The 22007-nt window shown below is 46.2% G+C and overlaps 2 protein-coding genes and 1 long non-coding RNA gene across 4 annotated transcripts in view; 1 reads left to right on the forward strand and 2 right to left on the reverse strand.

Annotated features, from left to right (window-relative positions):
- LOC135396041 (uncharacterized) overlaps positions 1 to 22007 on the reverse strand; it is a 534032-nt gene that overhangs the window by 393874 nt on the left and 118151 nt on the right. For both annotated transcript variants that reach the window (XM_064627099.1, XM_064627098.1), the window contains exon 4: positions 21940 to 21972. In XM_064627099.1, the coding sequence (XP_064483169.1) occupies positions 21940 to 21972 (33 nt within the window). The remainder of the gene's footprint in view (positions 1 to 21939; positions 21973 to 22007) is intronic.
- On the reverse strand, positions 2477 to 5811 carry LOC135395169 (uncharacterized). Its single transcript, XM_064626410.1, has 6 exons — positions 5520 to 5811; positions 5205 to 5351; positions 4998 to 5122; positions 4026 to 4911; positions 2579 to 2657; positions 2477 to 2510 (listed from the first exon to the last, which is right to left on the reverse strand). Exons 1-6 carry the CDS (start codon positions 5809 to 5811, stop codon positions 2477 to 2479), a joined length of 1563 nt encoding a protein of 520 aa, XP_064482480.1.
- Positions 16492 to 21099, forward strand: LOC135396039 (uncharacterized). The gene is made up of 2 exons (XR_010423262.1): positions 16492 to 16816; positions 20865 to 21099. It is a non-coding gene; the product is annotated as an uncharacterized LOC135396039 (long non-coding RNA).

Raw genomic sequence — 22007 nt, forward strand, 5'->3', positions numbered from 1 at the left:
GACTTTGCCTAGTATTCGAACCAACTATGGCTACTTTTCTTTCCAGTATTTCGCGGCCAAAGTTTGGAACTCGCTTCCACCTTATATTCATACTTGTAATTCGTTAGTGGTTCTCAGGAAGATGATTCATGATTATTTCATGGGTGAAAGCGCTGTGTAATTGTCGTTGGTGCTTTACATATCAGGTGTTGACTCTTGATGTTGTTGATATTGGTGTTTTCTTCTTTGATTGAAAGGTCCTGGTCCTGTATGAGTCGTTTGTAATACTAATTATTTTTTATTTTTTATTTTGTGTTTCCTAGCGATCACTGTCGTATGTCAGCTTGAGTTGTATTCATACAATATTGGATCAATTCCACGCCTATGGCGTTTGATCCTTCTAATTCGTGCCGTATAATGCGTTCAATTTCTTTACCCCATTTTGTATGGCATTACATCTGTACAAGCTGTAAAATAAAACATTTGAACTGAACTGAACTGAACTGACAGGGATCGTGAGAAACGAACGAATACGCATTTGCTGACGTTCAGTTCCATCAACCAGGCGTCACACCATTCATCCATTAAACTGAGGTCGCGCTGCAGTGAGAACTGGTCCGAGGAAGATGAGATAGCCCGATAAACGACACAATCATCAGCGAAAAGGTGAATAGACGATTTCAGAATTGCATGGATGGCCCGCCAGAGAGCGCTGTGCTGCGAATGCCCCGCTGCACCTTGGGATTTAGTTTTCATGAGTCAGAGAGAAGAAGAGCGCAAACGGTTTCGGTTTTCCCTCTCCTTCACCTCCCGCACGGTTCAACAGCAGCATGGACGCCTGAATGACCGTCCGGCAAAGGAGTCCGAACTATTCGCGTTGCTCGTCGCTATGCAGTAAGTGGACATTGCATACAGTTTAAAAACATCAATGTGGAAGTGATAAAGCATGAGCACAGATGTCAGTGAAGTTTTAAGACCTGCGCTCAACACTTTTAACGAAGTACCGCCAGTTTCAGTTTTCAGTGAAACAACGTGGTATAGATGTTTATATGCCTACAACATGCAGGACTGCTAGGAAAATTGTACTCTTATATATTTAAGAAGGGTTGTTTACAGTGTTCGAACAGGTGTTTGCCTGTCGGTATCCAGAATTTTGCACCTGTTATAATAGAAAACGTCGCTCGGATATGTTACGTAGCAACACGAAGCAGACGCAGTGGTTTTCAATCGTACCGGTTAAAATGACGTGCTGCCGAACGGTATTGCTATCCGTATTGTTATTTATTTATGAGCCCGAATACCTTTTATTCTTATACTAAATTGTTTTGCGTTCCAGAAAGCGTCATGTACACTTCGAAGGCCTCCCAAAAGGCCCATGGACGAAACAGATGGCTGCTTTCCCAAGAGCATTTTGTGAGCAGTCTATACGAGAGTACCAAAATGAGCAGGGTGCAGCAAAGCATTATACACAAGGCTACACAATGTTCAAGGCAGAAAAAGTGAAGAGTGTTCTTCTGCATCATTCAGGAGACACCACAGTAAAAGCCTTTGTGGAAGCATCATTTACACTCCGCAAACAATACGCGGTGTGGCTTGTTGTAGGCCCCAGCGGAAAACTCCAAAAAAAGCCACTGCCAATGCCCATCTGGTCAAATTGGAGTGTGCAAGCATGTGGGAGCTCTTGCATGGTTCTTGCTCGATGTTATCCATGCTGGACAACCATATATTCCTGACTCTCTGTCGTGCACCGAGGCTCCACAGCAATGGGGGCGCTGTCCTACCAAAGGAAATCTTAAATGTAAGGACTTCAGTGAACTCATATTTAGGAAATACAACCCAGGAAAAAGTGAACGGCCAGCAACCAAATGTAAACTGAAAGCACAAGTGAAGCCATCAAAAGAAGCATTAAAGCAGCTTGCTGACAGCATGGTAGGCCAAGCATCCCGGATGCATGCCAGGATACTAGCAGAACACAACTATTAACCTGTGCCAAAAAAACAGACCATGACCAAAACACCTGAGAGGCCGAATCCAATAAGCCTGCCTGTAAAAGTCATGTGGCAAGAAGAAAGCCAACCGTTTTCGCACCACCACACCCTCAGTCTACAGGATGCGCAATCGCTCGAAAAACAGACCCGCGGTCAGAGCTCAGTGAAGCTGTGGGCCAGCGAAAGGGCGACCAGGATCACTGCTTCCCGTTTTGGAGACGTCGTAAGAAGAAAGGCCCCAGTGACACAGCCCTTTATAGATTCCATCTTCTCAAAAAAGTGTTGGTCCACAAAGTATATGAGAATTGGTCAGGAAAATGAACAGTCAGCATTGCAGAGGTACAAATCAACAACAAATTTTGAAGTTTCCCAGTTGGGTTGTGTGTGAACCCTGGTGTTCCGGACTTGGGCGCATCACCAGACGGATTAGTGTATGATCCATCTATCATGGAGTATGGATTAGTAGAAGTAAAGACTCTTGCAAAAGCAAAGGAACAGAAGCTTGACAGTCAGGCATCCATTTCAGGTGAAATGGCACCATTTCTGAAATGTGGAAAATTAAAACAAAATCATAAACATCACTTCCAAATCCAAGGACAGATAGTACTGACTGGACTTTCATGGTGCGACCTAGTTGTTGACAGTGGTAGAGGTGTGCCCTTTGTTCAAAGAGTTCCTTTTGACGAACATCTAGGGAAAACAGTCATGCTCCCAGCTTTGCTGAAATTCTATGAAATCGCTCATGCCCTGCTTACATTGTAAAATTAAAACTATAGCATGTATATATAGAGTATGTACTGTAGGGGACACTGTTGTCTTTAATCAGCACTCCCTGGTTTATCTCATCTCAAATCTTCACGTGTTGCAAGGCGAGTCATAAACATGTGCAGCACATGGTCCTCCTTCAACTGCAATATTGGCACAACACTTTCAAGCACAGCAGAGGTAATATGGGACGGCGAAGTACAGACAGGCGATTTTTGCTTAGCGTGTCCCGAACAGTAATGCAGTAGGTTGGTTGGAAAAATAACAAGGGGAGGTTATTCGCTACCCCAAATGCAGTAATGCAGTGTGTACAAAACATGTATATAGTTGTATGTATATAGCATGCATTGAAGTTGTGTATATGCTGCCAGATGGATTGCTGTTTTTTTGGGGGAAATAAAATATTATACAAAAGCAATGTGCATTTTGAAAGTATATTCAACATACAGTATTACAAAGTACAGCGGTACAGATATGAACAACCAGTGCAGACCGTAACAGCTGAGACATGCAGTTTTTGTTCACAACATGTAAAAACTCATATACGGTCGTGCCTCGTTAGTATGAACACCTTCGTCCCCGACCAAAATTGTCCATAAAGTGAATCATCCATATTACCGTATTATCGAATATCAAAGAAATACAATGCTTAAGGTTTACTGAAAAAAATCCCGAATTAGTGCCTGCTGGTCATTGTCCTCAATGAATCTGGCTTGAGCTATAGCAGACGTGACCGTTGGCTTGGCATTGCTGAAGCCGTCGATGCCAGAACCTGACAACTTGCTCAACACACTTGTTCACAACTTGTTGTTGCCGCCTTTGTTCTCGTACGCTGCTGAGCGACTGCACTATGTTTAACTAAAGGCACTTAAAAATTATCAGGTACAATGTTTATACCGATACCAATGCCGGACACGATAACGAGACAAAAATACATGGGCTACATATGGTTTGCTGGACCATCCATTGTCCGAAAAGAGAGTTTCCTTATTAACGAGGCAAAAATGCATTAAAAAAGTTTGGTCCTCACAAAACCATAGTTAGAGTTGTCCATATTAACGAGGCGCAACTGTACAATATTTTATGCCTTATGACATCAAAAACATCACTTTCTCTCAAGGAGTGGTTCATCTAAAAAGTTACACAACAAAGCACATGTTTTCCAAACATGGTTCAGCAATCCTGCCATTGAGTTTGGAAAGACATGTTTCAAAATTCGAAATGTTTTTACATCCCTGATAACACGCTCGATATGAATACGAAGTTTAGCAATCTTTCTTGTTGTCCTTTCACCTGTCACAGAAAGCTGTGATGCACCATTTAAAAATGGTGGAATGTTCAGTTCTACGTTCAGTTGTGCTACATCTTCCGCTATGAGAAATCCTCTGTCTGCCATTACTGAGTCACCTGGTTCTAGCAGTTCGTATAGGCCACTTTGCTTTACCAACGCCTTGTCTGAAATCCTACCAGGGGCAAGGTTGCTCACAAATGTAATAAACCCGTTCGGAGCAATGTCGATAAGGCCTTTAGCTGTATTATGCGACTTGTATGCTGAGTATGTGTCACTCTGGACACGAAGGTCACTAGGAGTTTCAATGTAAAGTTCGGTGCAATCTAAAATGATTCTTGTTGTAGGATACAAGTCTTTGAAAGATGCTGGCATAAATTCAGTTACAATTTCTTTTGACGGCCATATTGGTGTTTGCTGTAAGCACTCACTCAGGAACGCTATCCAAAAGGAGCACAGCTCACTAATGTAACCAAGACTGACCTGGTACCGGTAAGCCAATTCCTGTTCTAGAAGGCCTAGTCTGAGTCTCATCAGAACCACAATCAACTGATCTCGAACCGAGAACACCATGCGCCTCCCACTGCGTGAAGAATTTCCTTTGGAAGATTTTTGGTAATCTTCGTACCCAGCCTCCACGAATCTCCAGAATCTCTCAAAACGTTCCAACGTTACAAATCCTGTATAAAAATGCAGTGTCGTATCGTCTGAGAGGACATCTGAGGGCTTGGGGGATGGCTTCTTCATCATGTTACTCTGTTCTAGTTTGACTTCCATGTCACAAATGGAGGACTGTAGTTCGGCCAGTTCATGACGCAACTCGGCAAGTTGATCCTTCTGTGTGGCATTTACTTCAACATATCCTGCATTAGCATTACGAATGGAAGTGATCTGACATTGCAGACTTTCGCTCATCGTAGTAAAGTTCCCACTGTGTTGAACAGCATTGGCCATCTCAAGGTCAGCAACTCGTTTACTTTCACTTCAGCAGTCCTTTCACGCTCCACGTTTTCTCGGAGAAGGTCTGCATTGGCCCTTTGAAGGTTAACTTGGTCTTTCGACAGTTGTTGATGTTCATCATGCAGAGCAACTTCCAGAAGATCTGAAATCAGGAAACGATTAGTACTGTGTATATCACAAATCAACAGTTGAGGGTAGTACAATGAAATGATAATGCTGGTTACCGGGTTCGGTGTTGCATGCCACATCACGCTTCTGGTGTCCTTGACTTGTGTCAGCATTCACATCTAAGGTTGGTTCATCTTCAAAGGAAGTCTCGATCGTCACCTCCATGCTTATGTCAAGAAGCGAAGAGGTCCCATGTGGTGAACCTACAGTGGCAAGAAGAACGTGGCTATCATAATAGCAGCTCATTGTCAGACCTTGCCAATAAGTACAACTACTGTTTTTCTCTGCCGTTCAAGTTGCGTTCAATGCAATTCTACAGTATAATACATTGCTTAGGAACGTGGCCGCCACTACTATCAATGATTACTTACCCTCTCCTGGCACTGCCTGCATGAAAGTGCCGGGACTTACGTAGCGTGGCACTTTATCCATATACTGCCTTTTTCCAGAAGAACTGAAGTAAGCCCCGCAGATCTTGTAACTACGTTTGGGCCTCCACGACTCTGGTAGCGCAGTGTCTTGAATGATGGCCTGAATCCAAAGTTCTCGTGTCGCATCCTCTTTTGGAAAGTAGTGCCAGGATACTTTTCGGTTGCACAAAGAATGGTGACTGCACTGAGGAACAATACAGGGGTTCCCATCTCGAGGCGTCCTCGGGACCATTTGTGGAACCACAGTTCAGTTCAGTGCTCTGTATATTGAGTCCATAAACCGCTACCCCACTTTAGGTGTTGCGCAGTGTTAATGACGCAACATGTCAACATGCACCAAAAGTATAAGCAACGAGGCAGCCACTGAAATAGCATTACTGCGCTTACCTCCTGTATGATTGTTGTGCTGCCCAAGACGGCGCCAGATAACGCGGAAGTGTCGAAAGGTAATCGCAGGCTACACTGACTACAGAAGCACCAAACCGAAACAACTTCGAGCAACAGGCAGACAAGCACGAATGTAAACCATTTCCCACGACGCATTGCGCGATGCGCGGGACTTGGGCGACGGTGGGCCCCCGTGCGGAGCACAAGGGCAATATCTGAAATCGCCTATTCTGCAATACGATGGCGGTGGTTTCGAGGCTGGAACACATGGGAAAGACGAAGGGCAAGGGTTGGTCCGTTCAGATGACGCACCCTTGGAAGTCCACCCACGGGAGGTGTGTTAGCTTATCTCATTTGGTAAGAGATCTGGACAGCTAATCCAGAAGATGTGGGTTCGAGTCCTACAGCTGGCTAACCTTTTCAGTGACTTCCTCCGTTCATCTGTAATGCCGTTTGGAAGGTCACTGATATACACGAGAAAAAGAAGGGCGACAAGTACTGAGCCCTGAGGTGCTCCGGAGGTAACGGGACAGAAGGAGAATAACCGTTGTACCGTTGATCAAAATGTATTGGACGTGAGGGGCATCGATCCCCGTACCTCACGCATGCAAAGCGAGCGCTGTACCAACCGTGCTACGTGCCCTCTCGCGTGTGCTGAACAGTATCCTGTACGAGAAACCTGATGAGAATGTTTGCGAAACCCCTGGCGGTTGGAAAACACTACTACACACCATTAACGATAGCCAAGGAGCGCAAGAGGATTCCTTTGCGGGGGCGTCTCTTTCAGAGAGCCAGACTTGTGCTCGTTACTCGGGAAAAGTAATTGATTACCTCTGCCAATTACTCGGCTCCAAATTTAACTGAGTAGCGAGTAGAAAAGTAACGCGTTACTACGGTCGTTACTTTGTATTCACGGAAATTATACCCGCCTTTGTGTGCCTCAGAAAACAAAGAAAGAAAGCGAGTGAGAAAAATAGAGGTTAAACAGCGCAGCTGCTGAAATAACATGTAGGACAAGTACATCTGTACGTCTACTGTATTTATCGCCAGGGAAGACGTACCCGATTCTGGAAGAGCATTGCACGAAACTTCACACTGATGTAGGAAGAGAATAGGGAAAGAGACCCTGAAATTCCAGAACGTTATTACAATGACCTCCACGTGCTATAGTAGAACGTCCCAATAAAGGCTGACAGCACGAGGGGCTCGACTTGGGGCAGAGCATCTGAAAGATAAGTTAATATTTGCGGGAAAAGTAATCAATTACTGAGTAATCGATTACTCGGCAACGTAATTGATTACTCAAAAAATTATCAAAATTCATCAAAATCATCAAATTCAATCAAAAATTCATCAAAATTATCAAAAAATACTCGAAAAGTAATTGATTACAAGTAACGCGATTTCTAGTAACGCATTACGCACAAGTCTGCAGAGAGCTTATTCTCCTCGTGATCTACATGGCCGCGTGGAACGGTGGAAAAGTGTTGACAAAAGTTATGCCAGCGCTACAAGTCTTCTTTTGGAGCTTTAGTCCGGCAGTATGCTATAATGTCTTAAGTTGGTCGGCCTGAAGAGCTGTTCTTTCTAGTCTCACCCGTAATGCCGTAAAGTGGTTTATTAGTGAATTTTATTGTCGTACGCTATCCATTATGCACTAAAATGCGACAACGCACGGTGTACTGAAACTCTATTGCAGGAGTATGACTGACATGCCTTGTTATCGTTTTCGACGTGCCTACCGCTCCGTGAATCCCGCTATTTTTCTATTTAACTATTTAACTATTTTTCACGGGAGCGCCTCTGGTGACATACAGGTCTGCACAGATGTTCTGACGCCTTCACGAAAGGGTGTCGAGTTCGGGAAAGAAATCAGCTCAGTAGCTGTTGAGAGATACAGTCTGGCGTGCGGAATATACAGAGCAAAATGATCCCTACCTGTGGCGTCGACAGCCGTAGCGCACGATATGTGTCTATTATTTGTGCTGTGAACGACGAAAGGTATTATACATTGAGTAATGTGTGGGATCGTATATAAATTGGCGCCCGATTGCTCATTAGGCATATGTGACGATTCTCCAATCCAGGGGCGCCGGAACAGGGGGAGCAACGGCTCCCCCTCATTTACGAATGGGGGAGCACGGCTCCCCCAGTGTCGGCCCAGCGTCATGATCTACCTACTACGGTCTAACTGAATGGCCCGTGCATGTGTTCTTTCGGTGGTCATAAATTTAGAGAGCAATGAACAGAGAGCCTACCACTATAACTGTGTGCTGAGAACGTTGGAGAAGAGCTACATACCAATGGTGTCAAGTTCACAGAGTTCTGGAGTTGACCATGGCAAGGTTTGTGGTACGAAATGCAATAAACCAGTCTGATGGTGTGGAGGCACGAGCATTACCAGACTCAATCCACGGGGTGGGGTCGGGGGACAGGGGCGCAAACGGGAATCGCGGAAGGCACGCAAGACACCCGGCGTCTGGGGGAAATAAGCACACAAAGAAACCGCCTGGTTGAAGACATAGGATTGTTATAGGAGCGGTTTGCGAGGTGCAGCCACAGATTTCAGTCTGTTGTGACCAAGGTGCCCATTCAAGCTGGCGTGTAAGACCTGTAATTCGACAAGTGCGATGGACTGAGACGAAACGTCGCACCGATGTTGTGTCCATGTGTCGGTAGCGGCAACGTCGAGGGAGCGCCATCAAGTCGTCGCCTGCAGCAGCGTTACAGGATTATCAAACGCGATAGACATCGGAGAAGGCCACACCTCTGGTAAGAGATATGTATCGCGGCTTGTTTGTTGTCTTCATATTATGTATATGTTCACCTATCATAGTAAAGTATTCTAGCTGTTAACCTGATTGCTGGCTCCTCACTTTCCACCGTACCGATGTCCAAGATTATCCGCTGTTGTCATTTACCCGGCTTTTCTTATTGAGTCGCCTTGGAGTGATAACGACAGCTTGACACCAAGTCAAAGGGCACCTGTAGGCTCTTGCTGAGCTCCAGACCACCCCAGGAAAGTTTGGTTTATTCGCAGAAGGCTTGCGAATCAGACGATATTCGCTTCTAGTCCCGGCACACGTACACGCCGCGACGACGATTCCCGGGGACAAGTCCCTGAAGTTCCTTACATATTACTTGTCATAGAGGTCTAGGCGCTGCGTACAAGTACAAAAAGCCGGACGCACTGAACTCACACCAACTAGCCCACCACCAAGCGCTATTTAATTACAGTACTTCTGCAACGTTGTTTTAGATCTACTGTACAAATATGCACATGTCGTAATTTGCCGGGAGCACGTTTACAGTTTGCGTAGCAACACTGTATAACGCCAGCATGAGCCCACAAGGAAAAGAAGTGGTGGTGACGATAATGATGTTTATGGTAGCACTTTCTTTCGCTCCCCCAGTGGAAAAGTGGTTCTGACGCCACTGCTCCAAGCGCACTAGCTAAAAAATTCAGACGTGTACGTAACGCGTTACAAGTAATTACGTGACTTGTAATGAATTAATTTGTTCGCGTAATTTTTCGAGTAATCCAATTACAATTCTGAGTAATCACTTACGTTTGAAGCGGAGCCAGGCTCATAATACCAATGCTCTGTGACAAATTTCCTGTGTCTTTGTTGGGAGGGATATGTTTATTGAAAAAACAAAGGGGAAAAAAGGGGGCTATTGTGGTGTACTAAGGGGAAGCCATCGTAATAGCGTTCTGGGATTCTATGGCCCCTCTTCCTAATCTTCCTATTCCTCCTTCCCCAGCGTGTTGTGTCGCAGTAGGTCATGCTCCGGAACTCTAGTTAGTCATGTGCAGCTTCCCAATGACACTAATTCTTCCTTCCGAACTAGCTCAAGGATAGAGCCCAATACTGTGCAGAGATCATGAGCTCCAACATAATTATGACGCGAGCTGAGTCTGAAACCAGCAGCCCTGAAATAGTTTGACGAATCTTTGTCAAGGCAGGATTCACGTAAGATCAGGCAGGCAGGTTCCATCCACATCTTGGATTTTCATTATTGATTTATATTTAGAAGGCCATCGTACATGATGGTCAACTGCAGTAAAAAGAATAATTGCTAAGAAAATCCGTCCCTGAATTCGAGTGTTTCACTTGTGGCGTTTTTGCGCACGTATATCTCCCGAGTTTGGAAATATATTGTTGTAAAATTATTGTATGCTTTAGTATGCTTACAGACCAGCAGTCAATGTGCAAATTTTGGTGCACGGGTACAACGCTTTGCGATATAAAAAGTGACAAACGTGCTCCAGCGCGCTATTTTGTTCCAACTTCGACGCGTGATTTCTCTGGCTGTATGTGTTCCTGGTTGCCATACTTCGCATCAGTTTACTCAGTCTATGATGCTCTTTTATTTTATGTAGCTATCGTGCGTGTACCCTCTACTGGTATATGATGAAACAAGCAGATGTTTAAGCATCTTTCGAAAGGAACAAGGATTTTGCCCGTCCGTTTTTCGAAAAGGCCCCTTTTGATTTCATTTATATTTTGTCAGGATATGGCACGATGTTAGACCTTTCATCTGATGCAAAAATATTCTGCTTCAGAAGGTGTACACTGGCGATGAGCACGTTAAAACGCTGCCTGGCTCTGCGTGGGTATGTGCGGGACTGGCGGCACCGTGGAATGGCGACCTTGTGCGATCAACGACGAAAAAGTCCAAGTCGTGAGGCGTTACATGACGAACAGTGCGTGAAACGTACCAGATTTTCAAAAACGAAAACCCTGGTGCAAGTCTACGCCTCACGAAATTTTACAGCCTACGTCCAAAGTGGGTGAAAATACATACTCGGCAGGATGCTCGTTCGAGCATTTACTGTGCAATCTTCCAGTTATGTGTGTGTACCGTGCACAATAGTGGTCGTTCTACAATAACAGCCGAGGAAGTGAAATCATATGATGTGCGAAGTGAATACTGCATCTGGTTTCCTCAGACTTTGTCAGTGTTGGACAGGGGAAGAGGGTTTATCTCTTGATGTAGTCGGCATTGACGTTGATGATGGTGTGAAAGTTGCCCTGTGGAAATCTCGAACTCTAGTCAGAAAAGAAGTTCCAGCAGTACATTTCCTCTTTTCCTCTCAGAGATAAGGAAGGGGGCGGGTTCTCATATTTGTCAAAATCATATCAGAGACGTTCAGAGCAAAGCCGTGCGAGAGAAAAAGGCCAATCCACCTTCCAAGACGCACATATTGCACTTCGATTTCGCTGAAAACTGGACAGTCTTTCGAAATACAAGCGTACCACTGAAAAAAAGAAAAATATTTCCATATTCGCATGCGTGGTAACAGCTGTCACGGAAACGTAGTTTTGCTGTGATGAGCCAAGCCTTGTTTCACAATTCAGCACACTCGCTGTAGGTAATGGCTATTCATAGGCATAGATCACGGCAAAAATGTGTGCAACGGGATCGGTAGAATAACCAAGCATCATGCCACGGCACATAACTTGCGTTCACCTTAGCAAATGCCATACTAGTATCACAAGATGTGATAATGTGCTTGCCGAAACAACTACAGCGCGTCCATTTACTCCATCTATGCGCTTGGGACGTGGCTTCATTTCGAATGCAAAATGAAAAGGACGGGGTAAATGTAACCCATCAACCTGACATACAACGTTCGCATGCATGGCAAATCAAGACATCCGATAATGGAGGCCGAGAGACATTCATAGCTCGTACAGTGGAAAGTGAATGCAGAAAATTGACGTTGTTATAGAAACAGATTGAAATCATTTGTCACTGTCACTGAGAAACGCTGCTTCTGGCCACTACATAACCCATACATCTACAAGGGGTGTTCAAGTCAAATGAACTTTCAGGCCAGAAAGTAGTTTTACTTTTCAACGTAATCTCCAGCTGCACTAATGCACTTGTTCAAGCGTTTCACGAGGGCTTGGACGCCAGCAGCGTAGGAATCCTTAACGGCGCGTAGCAGCCATGATCGGACCGCATTCTTGACCTCGTCGTCGTAGCTGGAGTGGCGGCCCCCAAGGAACGCCTTTAGTGGCCCGAAGAGATGGAAATCGCTGGGGGCGAGGTCTAGACTGTAAGGGGGATGTGGCAGCAACTCCCAGCCAAGTTCCTGTAAGGTGCGTGTCGTGAGATGCGCGGTATGCGGGCGTGCATTGTCATGTAGGAGGAAGACCCCTTTCGTGATGAGGCCCGGCCGCCTTTGCTTCAGCGCTTTATGCACATCCCTGAGAAGCTGGCAGAAATATGCACTATTTTTTTTCGTATTTATTTCCAAAGGAAAAGGGAGGTACAGCAAAAAAGCTGCAGAGGCAGCTTGACAGCAACCGTACCCCTATTGATGGTGGTACCACTGGGCAGAAAATCAACATGAACAACGCCAGCCTTGTCCCAGAAAACCTTGGCCATGATCTTACCCGCAGACGGGGTGCTTCGGAACTTCTTGGGAGCTGGCGGGCCCGGATGCTTCCACTGTTTTGATGCGCGTTTAGTCTCAGGAGTGAAATGGTGCACCCACGTTTCATCGCACGTGCTGATCGGATCAAGGAACGGCTGTCCTTCAGTGTCGAAACGGTACCTTAGCTCTTCGGAGATTTCCAGTCGTCTCTGCCGGTCAAACACGGAGAGCTGCCTCTGGACCCAACGGGCACTAACTTTCCGAAACTGGAGGTGTTCATGAATGATAGTGTTGAACGTTCCCACAGAAAGGTCCGTCTCTCGAGCCAGTTCGAGACATGTTATCCGTCGGTCGTAAGGATCAGGAGCTCCACAAGTTGGATGTTCTCAGGAACTCTGACACTGGGCTCTGAGCCGCCCCGACCAGGATCGCCCTGCACTGATGTACGGCCGTCTCGGAACCGTTTGCACCACTCAAACGCTTTGCTGCGGCTACGTATATCGTGGTCATACTGAGCCTGAAGTCTTCTGTGAATTTCAGATGACTTTACGCCTTCATTCACGAGAAACTTTGTGACAATTCGCTGTTCGATGTGCGCGCTCACGTCGTTGTCGGCTATCTTGTCCAGCACGTATCCTCTGTTTTGCACAAACTTTGGACCACCACGAGGTGAACGCGGAGGCCTGTCGCGTGTGAAAATGACGAAAAAGAAGTAGCGCGAGCCATTTGTACACTCGGGAGGCAGAAAGTCCCGGTTTGACTTGAACACCCCTCGTATATGCTCTCATATCAAATTATTTCGTCAATATCATGCGTACCCTATCGTATAAGACGCTCGTTTCCTGTGCTATATCTCGGATGGTCACTCGTCATGAATGAGTACATCATCGATTTTGTTGATCGTTTCTTCTGCATTATTATTATTATTATTTTATTATTAGAAAGTGCACATAACAGCTAAAAACCTTAAAATGTTGCATTTCAAATAAAACACCAATCATAATGGAAGACAATATTCTAAGTAGTCATCAACAGAATTCTTATACAAGGTAACACTACTGAAAAGGTCAACATCGTACAGTAAGGAGTTAAATCTTAATTGTAGCCTGGACGACGGGGACATAATGGACAGCATCAACGGATAAAAGAGCAGTAACAGTCGAGAACGCCTAAGCGGAGCCTTGAACGACAAAGAAGATAAAAATTCCTGACAAGACAACATACCATTGATAACTTTAAATAGGAAAATAGCGTCACGCACACACCTCCTACCACACAGCGTGCCCGCACCGATCCTAGACAATAATATAGCCAGAAAGATGTTGAATTGCAGGAAGCCATCGCTGCACTTTGGTTTCAAGGTGCTTAAAGGTACTGTAAAGCAGTAGACAAGCATGATGTGCCGGTGATGTGAGTAGAGACTTTGTTGCTTCTAAATACCATATGCGGAACCATACGACCGACAACGCGCTATACACATTTTTAATTTGTCATGAAAAATGCGGCGTAGTGGAGCGGTGCGACGCCTGGTGTCAAACAACCCCCTGTACAGCGGGCAACACTGAAAATTGGTATTACACACTATCACATCGGAACTTCATTATTTTAGTAACCATATTATTAGTTTCCCTGCTTACCTATGCATTCTGAAACCCCTGTTAACAGTGTTTTTGCGAAGTAACCCAGCGCTGGCCGCTGTACGATGGAGGCTCTCCCTACTTCTCTGGCGCGCCTGCGCGCTCCTTCTGTTCGCGACCTCTTTCCAACGAACAAACTCTCTCTGCCTATAGCCTTCTCCTAAAATACCTATCGTCCACGACCCGCACAAGACGCCGCTGCACACATTCAAGTTGAGCAGAAGAACTGTTCGATAATCCATTCCATACTACGGAGGCGAACTCAAGTTTCGTGCGTACAATAGTACAGTATAAATACAAAAGGCAATGAAAGTCACAGAAGTGACTCGTTACACGGCAAAGAATTCCAAAAAGTCTTGTTGAATCCCTAACCAACAAACGCACATGTTCTAGGCTTTCACACTGTCTTTTTTCGGTGTCACTGTCAAGACTTTGGGCTTGGCGGGATTGATCATAAGTCCATTTTCTCAACACCAATTATTTACGTTTGAAATATCACTCTGAAGAAGAGAGCAATCCACAGTGTCCCGTATACTTAAAAACAACTTAATATCATCGGCGTACAAGAGAAGCTTGAAGAAACAAGGGAAAGGGTGCAGGCTAGCTGGTATAGATCCATGAAGAAGACCGAGAGACACGGACACAGAAGACGACAGAAGGTTCTAAGACACAGCAATAAATTTATTGGTTCATCTCAACTTAAAAGCTAAAAATCTTCGAAGGGGTGCGAGAGGGATAACAGACGCATTGCTAACTACGTTTCCCCTGGTGGCAATCTCCAAGGATTCCCGAAACAACCTTCGGTGTGCGTAGCGTTCCCACGCAAGCACTGTAGTGTCCTTCAAGCAAGGCTGGCAACCTTTACAATCCCGTAAATGATCTACCAGTTCCGAAGACCCGGCCATTCTTTCAAGATTTTGCTGCATGTTCCCTAATCCGGTCATTGAGGCATCGGCGCGTCTGGCCAACGTGCACAAAGCCGCACTCAAGGGGAATAGAATACACAACGTTCCCTTTCCCCCGTTCCCGTTCCCCCCCCCGTCCCCGTTCCCAACGAGAGACCCTTTTCATAACTTCTTGTGAGAACTGTGCCAGCAAACCTTCCGTAATCCTCGGTCCGGCCTTGAACAGACTGCTCGTTCCCCCGAAATGACCTCCTATTTTCTTCTCAACTGTTGTTGCCTTCCCTTCTGTTTGTATATATTTCTTGTTTTGTGAAGTAAAATTTTCAGCTGTGTTTGAGACTTCGTGTTGTGTCTGTCCCTTCGTGTTCCCTAGTCTCGGGGTTTTTACATTATGCATCATCTTCACCAGCTCACTTGCTTCCTAGCCATTGTTTCATTTTTACAACGTTCTGCTTGCAAGGAACAAAAGGCTTTTCCTGTGTCTCACGCCACAAGATTCAGATTCAGAGCTGAAGGGCATTGGAAAAAACAACTTTGATGTTATAGTAATTAGCAACAGCAAGAATGTTGTGAGCAACTGCATGGAAATAGGGAATTACAACAACATTAAGAGAGTTTCCATCATTCCATGGTCTACACTGTGAACTTTCAAGCAATTTCATGGCCCTTTTCTCAATCAATTGGTTGTCATACCCGGCCTGCGTGAGCCTTTCACATTGCTTCCGCAAACTACTCCAAACAAAATGAAAAAAGGTTTTCTTCGTTGCAGCATTCAAGAGGGATGTACAGACGCCGAACTTAACAAGTTTAGAATGTGCGCTTGAGTAGGGCGGTACCGGCTTGCAGTTTTCTTTTCCATATGGCCAACAAAAACCCGGGTTACAATGAAATGTGAGGTCCAGGAACCTCAGCATTCCATGAGAGGGTTGCTCTACACAAAACTCGGTGCGAACTCGGGTGCCACTGTACTAACAAACGCATATAGAACAAGCATCGGAGATAACAATGATATCATCAACAAACCGACGAATCAAAACACGCTTTTGACTCCCATAACTCGTAAGCTTGCCCAGCTCAATGTCCAAGGTATTTAGATAAATTTCTGATAAGACAGGAGCAACCGCGGAGCCAATGCATACACCATTTTTCTGAACGAACAAACAATTGTCAACGGAGATAACAGAAGATTTCAAATAACACTCAGTATTCTAGAGTGTTATTTGAAATCTACTGTTACGGGATTGTAAAGGTTGCCAGCCTTGCTTCAAGGACACTACAGTGCTTGCGTGGGAACGCTACGCACACCGAATGTTGTTTCGGGAATTCTTGGAGATTGCCACCACGGGAAACGTAGTTAGCAATGCGTCTTTTATCCCTCTCGCACCCCTTCGAAGATTTTTAGCTTTTAAGTTGAGATGAACCAATAAATTTATTGCTGTGTCTGAGAACCTACGTGTGTCGTCTTCTGTGTTCGTGTCTCTCGGTCTTCTTCATGAAGAGAAGCTTGGAGTGCTGGACGACTTGGAGAGAAGCTTGGACGACATTACCAATATTGTAACGACGACGAGGGCGGCGGGCCCATGCCACCACGCGCGGCCATTCCCATTGTACCATTCTCATTCTGCTCATTAAAGACATCCATCATCGTGACGCTGCACTGCCTTACATTTGGTGGAGGTGCGGGCCGTCCTCCAACCCAAGCGCTGCTGTCGTGGCCATCAACGCCCCAGCCCCGACGCCGAGACACACCGAAGCGAGACGCACAACGCCGAAACGTAAGACGATTGAACCCCCAGCCCCAAAGACCAACGACGCTCGCGGTGGCAGCGTGCCACGGAGGACACCCACCGGGACGGGACTGTTTCGTGAGGCAGCGCGGCGTCGTTTCATCCTTCGGTCAGTCATTCCCATCGTCACCTCGTGAGTCACTTTTCAACGTCACCCGTCTCTACGCCCACATCGTCCACTCATCTTCCCACCATCGGCGTTGTCTCGGACCTTCTCCACCTGCCCTACAGCCCCCTGCTGACCCTGACCTGCCGCGCCCGGGGGTCGCGCTTTCGGAGGGGGGCAGTGTAACGACGAGGGCGGCGGGCCCATGCCACCACGCGCGGCCATTCCCATTGTACCATTCTCATATGGCGGGCTAGAAGGACTGGTGCGCTGAGCGCCTAATCTAATGCATGGGGAGCGCGTGGTCACGGCCGTGGACAAGATGGCGGCGAATTGCACGAGCTTTTGCGCTGTCGCTCGCAGCGCGCCACGCGGAATGGCACATTTTTGTGGGGCTCACAAACGCTCTTCTGTTGCGAGCCGACCACGTGCTGTTCCTGCAGCACAGATTCGCGCCGGCTGAAAAGCTGAATTGTGGCTGTACAGCCCATCTGCGCCAAAAGTCGCGAGCGCTCGCGCAAGGTCTTCTCTCTGGTTGTTTATTTAGTTTTCATGTGCAAATATAGCTCGTCCGTGACGTTGAACGATTAACGACGATTAACGACGTTGAACGACATATGTCGGCACAGTTCCCCTAGAAGTCGGCCCAGGACGCACATTTCCCCAGGGCGTCAGTCGTGACGTTGCCCACATACGTGAGGCCGACAACGGCAAGCCCTTTCACCATCACCACCACCACCTTGCTGCGTAAGGCATTCTGTGAGATGGGACGCATTAAAGCAAATATTCCCTTGCCGCAATAACAACACTGTGAAACGTAGAATTTTTGGGAATGCCCAATACCGTCGGCTAGCTACCAATGCATACACCCATAGATATTGATTAATAAACACCCCCTGGCATGGGCGCCGCTAGGATTTTCTCCAGGGGGGGGGGGGGGGTTCGTTATGGGTGCCGCGAGTGCAGGGCGGGTGCGGAGGTGTTCGGGCTGGTGCTCAAGGTACGGGATATTCCTCTAGTTCTGGGTGTCGAATGCGCCCGCAACTATGTTGTTTTGGCTCAGTAACCCTACGCTTCGGAATTTTTACGTTTTGCCGTTTCTCGGCAACGCAATCCCTTGTCCGTGCAAAGGCCCGCTCCTGATTTTCTGTTTCATACTACGTTTGCCGTCGCCACTCCTGCTGCCCTTTCCGTCAGCGATTATCTCATTTCTGTTGATTTCGCAAAAACGAGAACACACGGTGAAACAGCAGTGTCTACTTGTGACAAGTTGACAATATCAAGTGGTGGTTTATTTTCAGCAGATATGGACATCAGTATCAGTATAGACGATAATTCTCTACCCTCACTCGCTAAGTCCCTCACTCTTTAAACAGAAACTGTAGGCTCCTTTGCTTTTCTCGCGCAAAAGAGTTGACAGCTTTTTCCACAAATGTGTTATCGCCACCCACTTTTTCGCGATGAACCGTTCATCATACACAGCGCGTTTAGCCGGTCCTCAGTCGTTGTGGAACGAAGCCAGGTTCTTACCCTCAGTAGGGTGCTGAAAAACTGTTCCATGGTACATGCTGTAGCAGGCAAACACCATGAAAGAAAAGTGTGCTGCTCCCAATACGAGCTGACCCCAGATCGACATTGTTCATCGTCGTTGGGGAATAAGGGATAAAATGCTTTGTTTGCAAGGTGCTGACCCGTGTTTACGCTGTCTGGCGAATTAGATATCGACGTTCCGACGACTTATCGGTGTGTCCTTGGAGGCCGGAATCGTCATAACAATCCGACACGGACATAGCGTCTGAAGAGACAATAGACAAGGAGGCTAAACATTGTACTAATTGGATAGGAATACTGGATAATGCGTACTCAGGAAAATAAATATCCTCAGTCAGCATAATGTACAGCAGGCCATGCCAGTCACCTGTAACTGCTTACATGAAAAGTCAGTCATATTAACGATGAACAGAAAGTTCGTTACGCACTGCACCACGCTAACCACGTAAAAACGGGTCTCCACGGGTCGCCCTCAAGGGTCCCTGGGCAACGGGCGCCCTTAGGGCGAAGTTGCGGGTGGTTTGGGAATACGGCCCATAGAGGTGCTATGTGCGATCATTTTTTCCGTCCTCATAAACTGTCTTTTGTAAGCGTCGCTTAATACTTCAAAGGTTCCTCAACCTTGAATTGCCACTCAACCATGACTCCCAAACGCTGGTGAACGTTGAGGAGTTCATGCTACATCACTGATATCAAAATGATATCAAAAATGCCTCAAGTATGTATATGTAAAATGATCACAGGGTTTCAGCCCCGTACCACTTTCCCCTGTTGCACTCGAAGAGGTTGCGTTTGACAATATCGTTTCCGAAACCGCACTTGCCAGGGCATATACAGCCTAACCATGCTGTTTAACCATGAAACCGTAGGGGCGCAGCTTATTTCATTGCACTGTGGTTAAAGGCCACACGCAGTTCGTGTAGCTTTTCGCAGTCAATTGCTATTAAAAGTGCTCGTCGCGGAGAGAAGAAGCTCTCTTCCGCAACTTTGAATATGCTACTGAGTATACTAAAACAATATCTGAAACAGTGCAGTAACCTGTATGAATAACACACACACGATCTGTACTGTCACTGGGCGCATTAGGCCAGGACACAATGCCTGTTAGTCTTCGTCACCCTCAATCTCCTTTGATGGGGAAATCAAATCGTGCCTTTTTGTGACAGCTCTACACGAACCGTTTCCTTTCGTACGCTTTGAGATGTACTGCATGGGACACATTTCATTACCCAGTAGTTTGACAGCTCGCGTTGGTTTCGTCATCCACCAATATGCTCTACCAAAACTGTGTTCGAAACAGGCAATAATATGCCTCATGATGACTTTTTATTTGGGATACGCCCCTTTGCCTCAGCTGCAAATGCAAGACCGCCCATCACAGTACACATCGATAATAACTCACTTAATTGATACGCCGCATAATTTTTTATGTGTAAGAAGCCGTGTGGCAGTCTAAAGTTCCTATTTGTGTGCTTCACCAGTCGTGCAAATGATGTTCGCACGTTACCGTTTCTGCTTATGTTTGCCATATACATGTTGAAGGAAACACGATTTGTCTTTGAGAGTGCATTTGTTGCAGCTGCCGAGACCGACAGCACGTGCGTATAAGATAGCTATGAGCACGCGCACGCCTCGCCTTTATTTATTTTCGGTTAATTCCATCTATTTTTCTCGTGCTCTGCACTCCGGAGCGCGCTCAGATGCTGTTCACATACCCTATCACGTGAGGGAGAGGGCGCCGGAAACGACAGCGCAAGCAGCCCGTGGTAGCCACCTGTCGGCAGGCACGTCGTCCCAACCCGACTTCATCCTTCGCTCAGCACACCATTCATTCTAGCCCGCCATAATTCTCATTCTGCTCATTAAAGACATCCATCATCGTGACGCTGCACTGCCTTACAATATCATTAACAAAAATTACGAAAAGCAGAGGACCGAGGTTGGACCCCTGCGGCACTCCAGATAGCGACGAGTACACATCCGAAATTCCAGTCTTGTATCCGAACAACATTTTTCCTCGATGTCAAATAGGATTGAAACCACTTCCATAACTTTCCACAAATTTCATACCTTTCAAGCTTGTGCAATAGCAAACAATGATATACTCTATCGAATGCCTTGGTTAAATCAAATTATACAGTGTCCAGTTGCCCCCGAACCGTCACACGAGAGGCACAATAGTTGACATACTCTACTAGGTTTGTTTCAACGGACTTTCCAGGAATAAAGCCACGTTGAGCCTCACATATCTTGTGCTTAAACTAACGCATCAGTCCTGAATGTATAACAGGCTCAAATACCTTAGAGACACTGCACAGAAGAGAAACCGGACGGTAATTGGCAAACGAAGTAACCGGGAGGAAACGGGTATTGGGAGGTTTCAACGGTTCATCTTCACACGATGTTCTCCAACATTTAAATTCCCGACACCATATTTTCTCAGGATAGCATGACACGGCAGATTCCCCCATAGTGGCCGACATATCACTATGGCGTTCTGCAGGATCATTTCTTTCTTTTGCAGGTAATTAATTTCGACTTCCTGCTCCACGTGTTCGATTGTCCTACGGAACCCCCACCTCTACTCCCTGACTGGCACGCAACGAAGAAACAACGCCATGTAGAGAGCTGTAATTTGGAAAGCACACTGCATCGACATCAGTCATATTAATAGTATTAATCCTAATTAAAATCAGGATCATAGCGCAATTGTATATCAGAGCCGTATAATAAAACAAAATCTGCCGAACAGGGAAAAAGAGGATGACCCTGTCAATCACAGTTACGCGCCACTTATTGATTTGGTTTCTACCACGAGGGGCGCACATGATACCTGCCTCCTGACTGCCTGCCAAAATGGGGATGAAGGCAAACAAGGTGAAGCAGGGGCTTCGTGACAAAGGTTCCACAAAGTAGTCTGATTTTACACTGCAGACGTACATCCTCTTGTATGTTTCTCAGTTTCAAATTATGCTCCGCTCTCCGTATCGAACCGAAAATTTGTTAGCCCTAATGAACGTCGAAAACTGCACTGCGCATGTATGATATTGACAGATAGCGAGGATAGGCTGATTCATAATGTCCCGTCTATCAAGACGTCATTGGTCAGACAGCTCAAAATGTGGGCGAAGCTTCAAGTATAGGCATGTCCCATTAATGTGCAGACTTATTTACCATATACGGGGGGGGGGGGGGTTCTCTTGGAGAAACACTCGTATACTAGCATATGTCAGTCACAATCGTCAAGAAGATAAACAGGCGCTGCGTTGATAACACCAGCTCACGTGCACACTCTCCGGTGTACTCATTATACTTATCATAGTCACGGTATACTCATTACTTTCATCTGGACTGGGAATACCGCATTGATTTCTGCTAATGCCCACAAAGGTGGTTCTACCCACCACTCCGGTAGTCGAAGCGGCGTTATATTCTACTTCGAGTGTTAGGTGACCCTATATACTTTGCCGTCTAGCACTACGAGCTGTTGACACAACGCTTCCTACTCAGGCAGGTTGTCTCACGCATGGACGATTCCGAAATGGTACTCTTATCTGCGGCAAGTAAGCCAAGCCCCAATACTTAAGAACAATACTTACAATCATCTTCTTGCCTTCCAGTTTTTCCACCTCCTGCAATTTGAATGAAAACCAAGAGCTTAGCCCCA

The sequence above is a fragment of the Ornithodoros turicata genome, chromosome 5 (assembly GCF_037126465.1).
Source record: "Ornithodoros turicata isolate Travis chromosome 5, ASM3712646v1, whole genome shotgun sequence".
In the NCBI taxonomy this organism is placed as follows: domain Eukaryota; kingdom Metazoa; phylum Arthropoda; class Arachnida; order Ixodida; family Argasidae; genus Ornithodoros; species Ornithodoros turicata.

What these genes read in the sequence shown, in the direction of transcription:
- LOC135395169 (XM_064626410.1), bottom strand. Translation starts at nt 5,811, where the DNA reads ATGGTCCCGAGGACGCCTCGAGATGGGAACCCCTGTATTGTTCCTCAG. An exon ending in GGCATGCAACACCGAACCCG is followed by an intron (nt 5,123 to 5,204) that starts GTAACCAGCATT and finishes TCCTGATTTCAG; the next exon opens with ATCTTCTGGAAGTTGCTCTG. An exon ending in AAAGGACTGCTGAAGTGAAA is followed by an intron (nt 4,912 to 4,997) that starts GTAAACGAGTTG and finishes CTGCAATGTCAG; the next exon opens with ATCACTTCCATTCGTAATGC.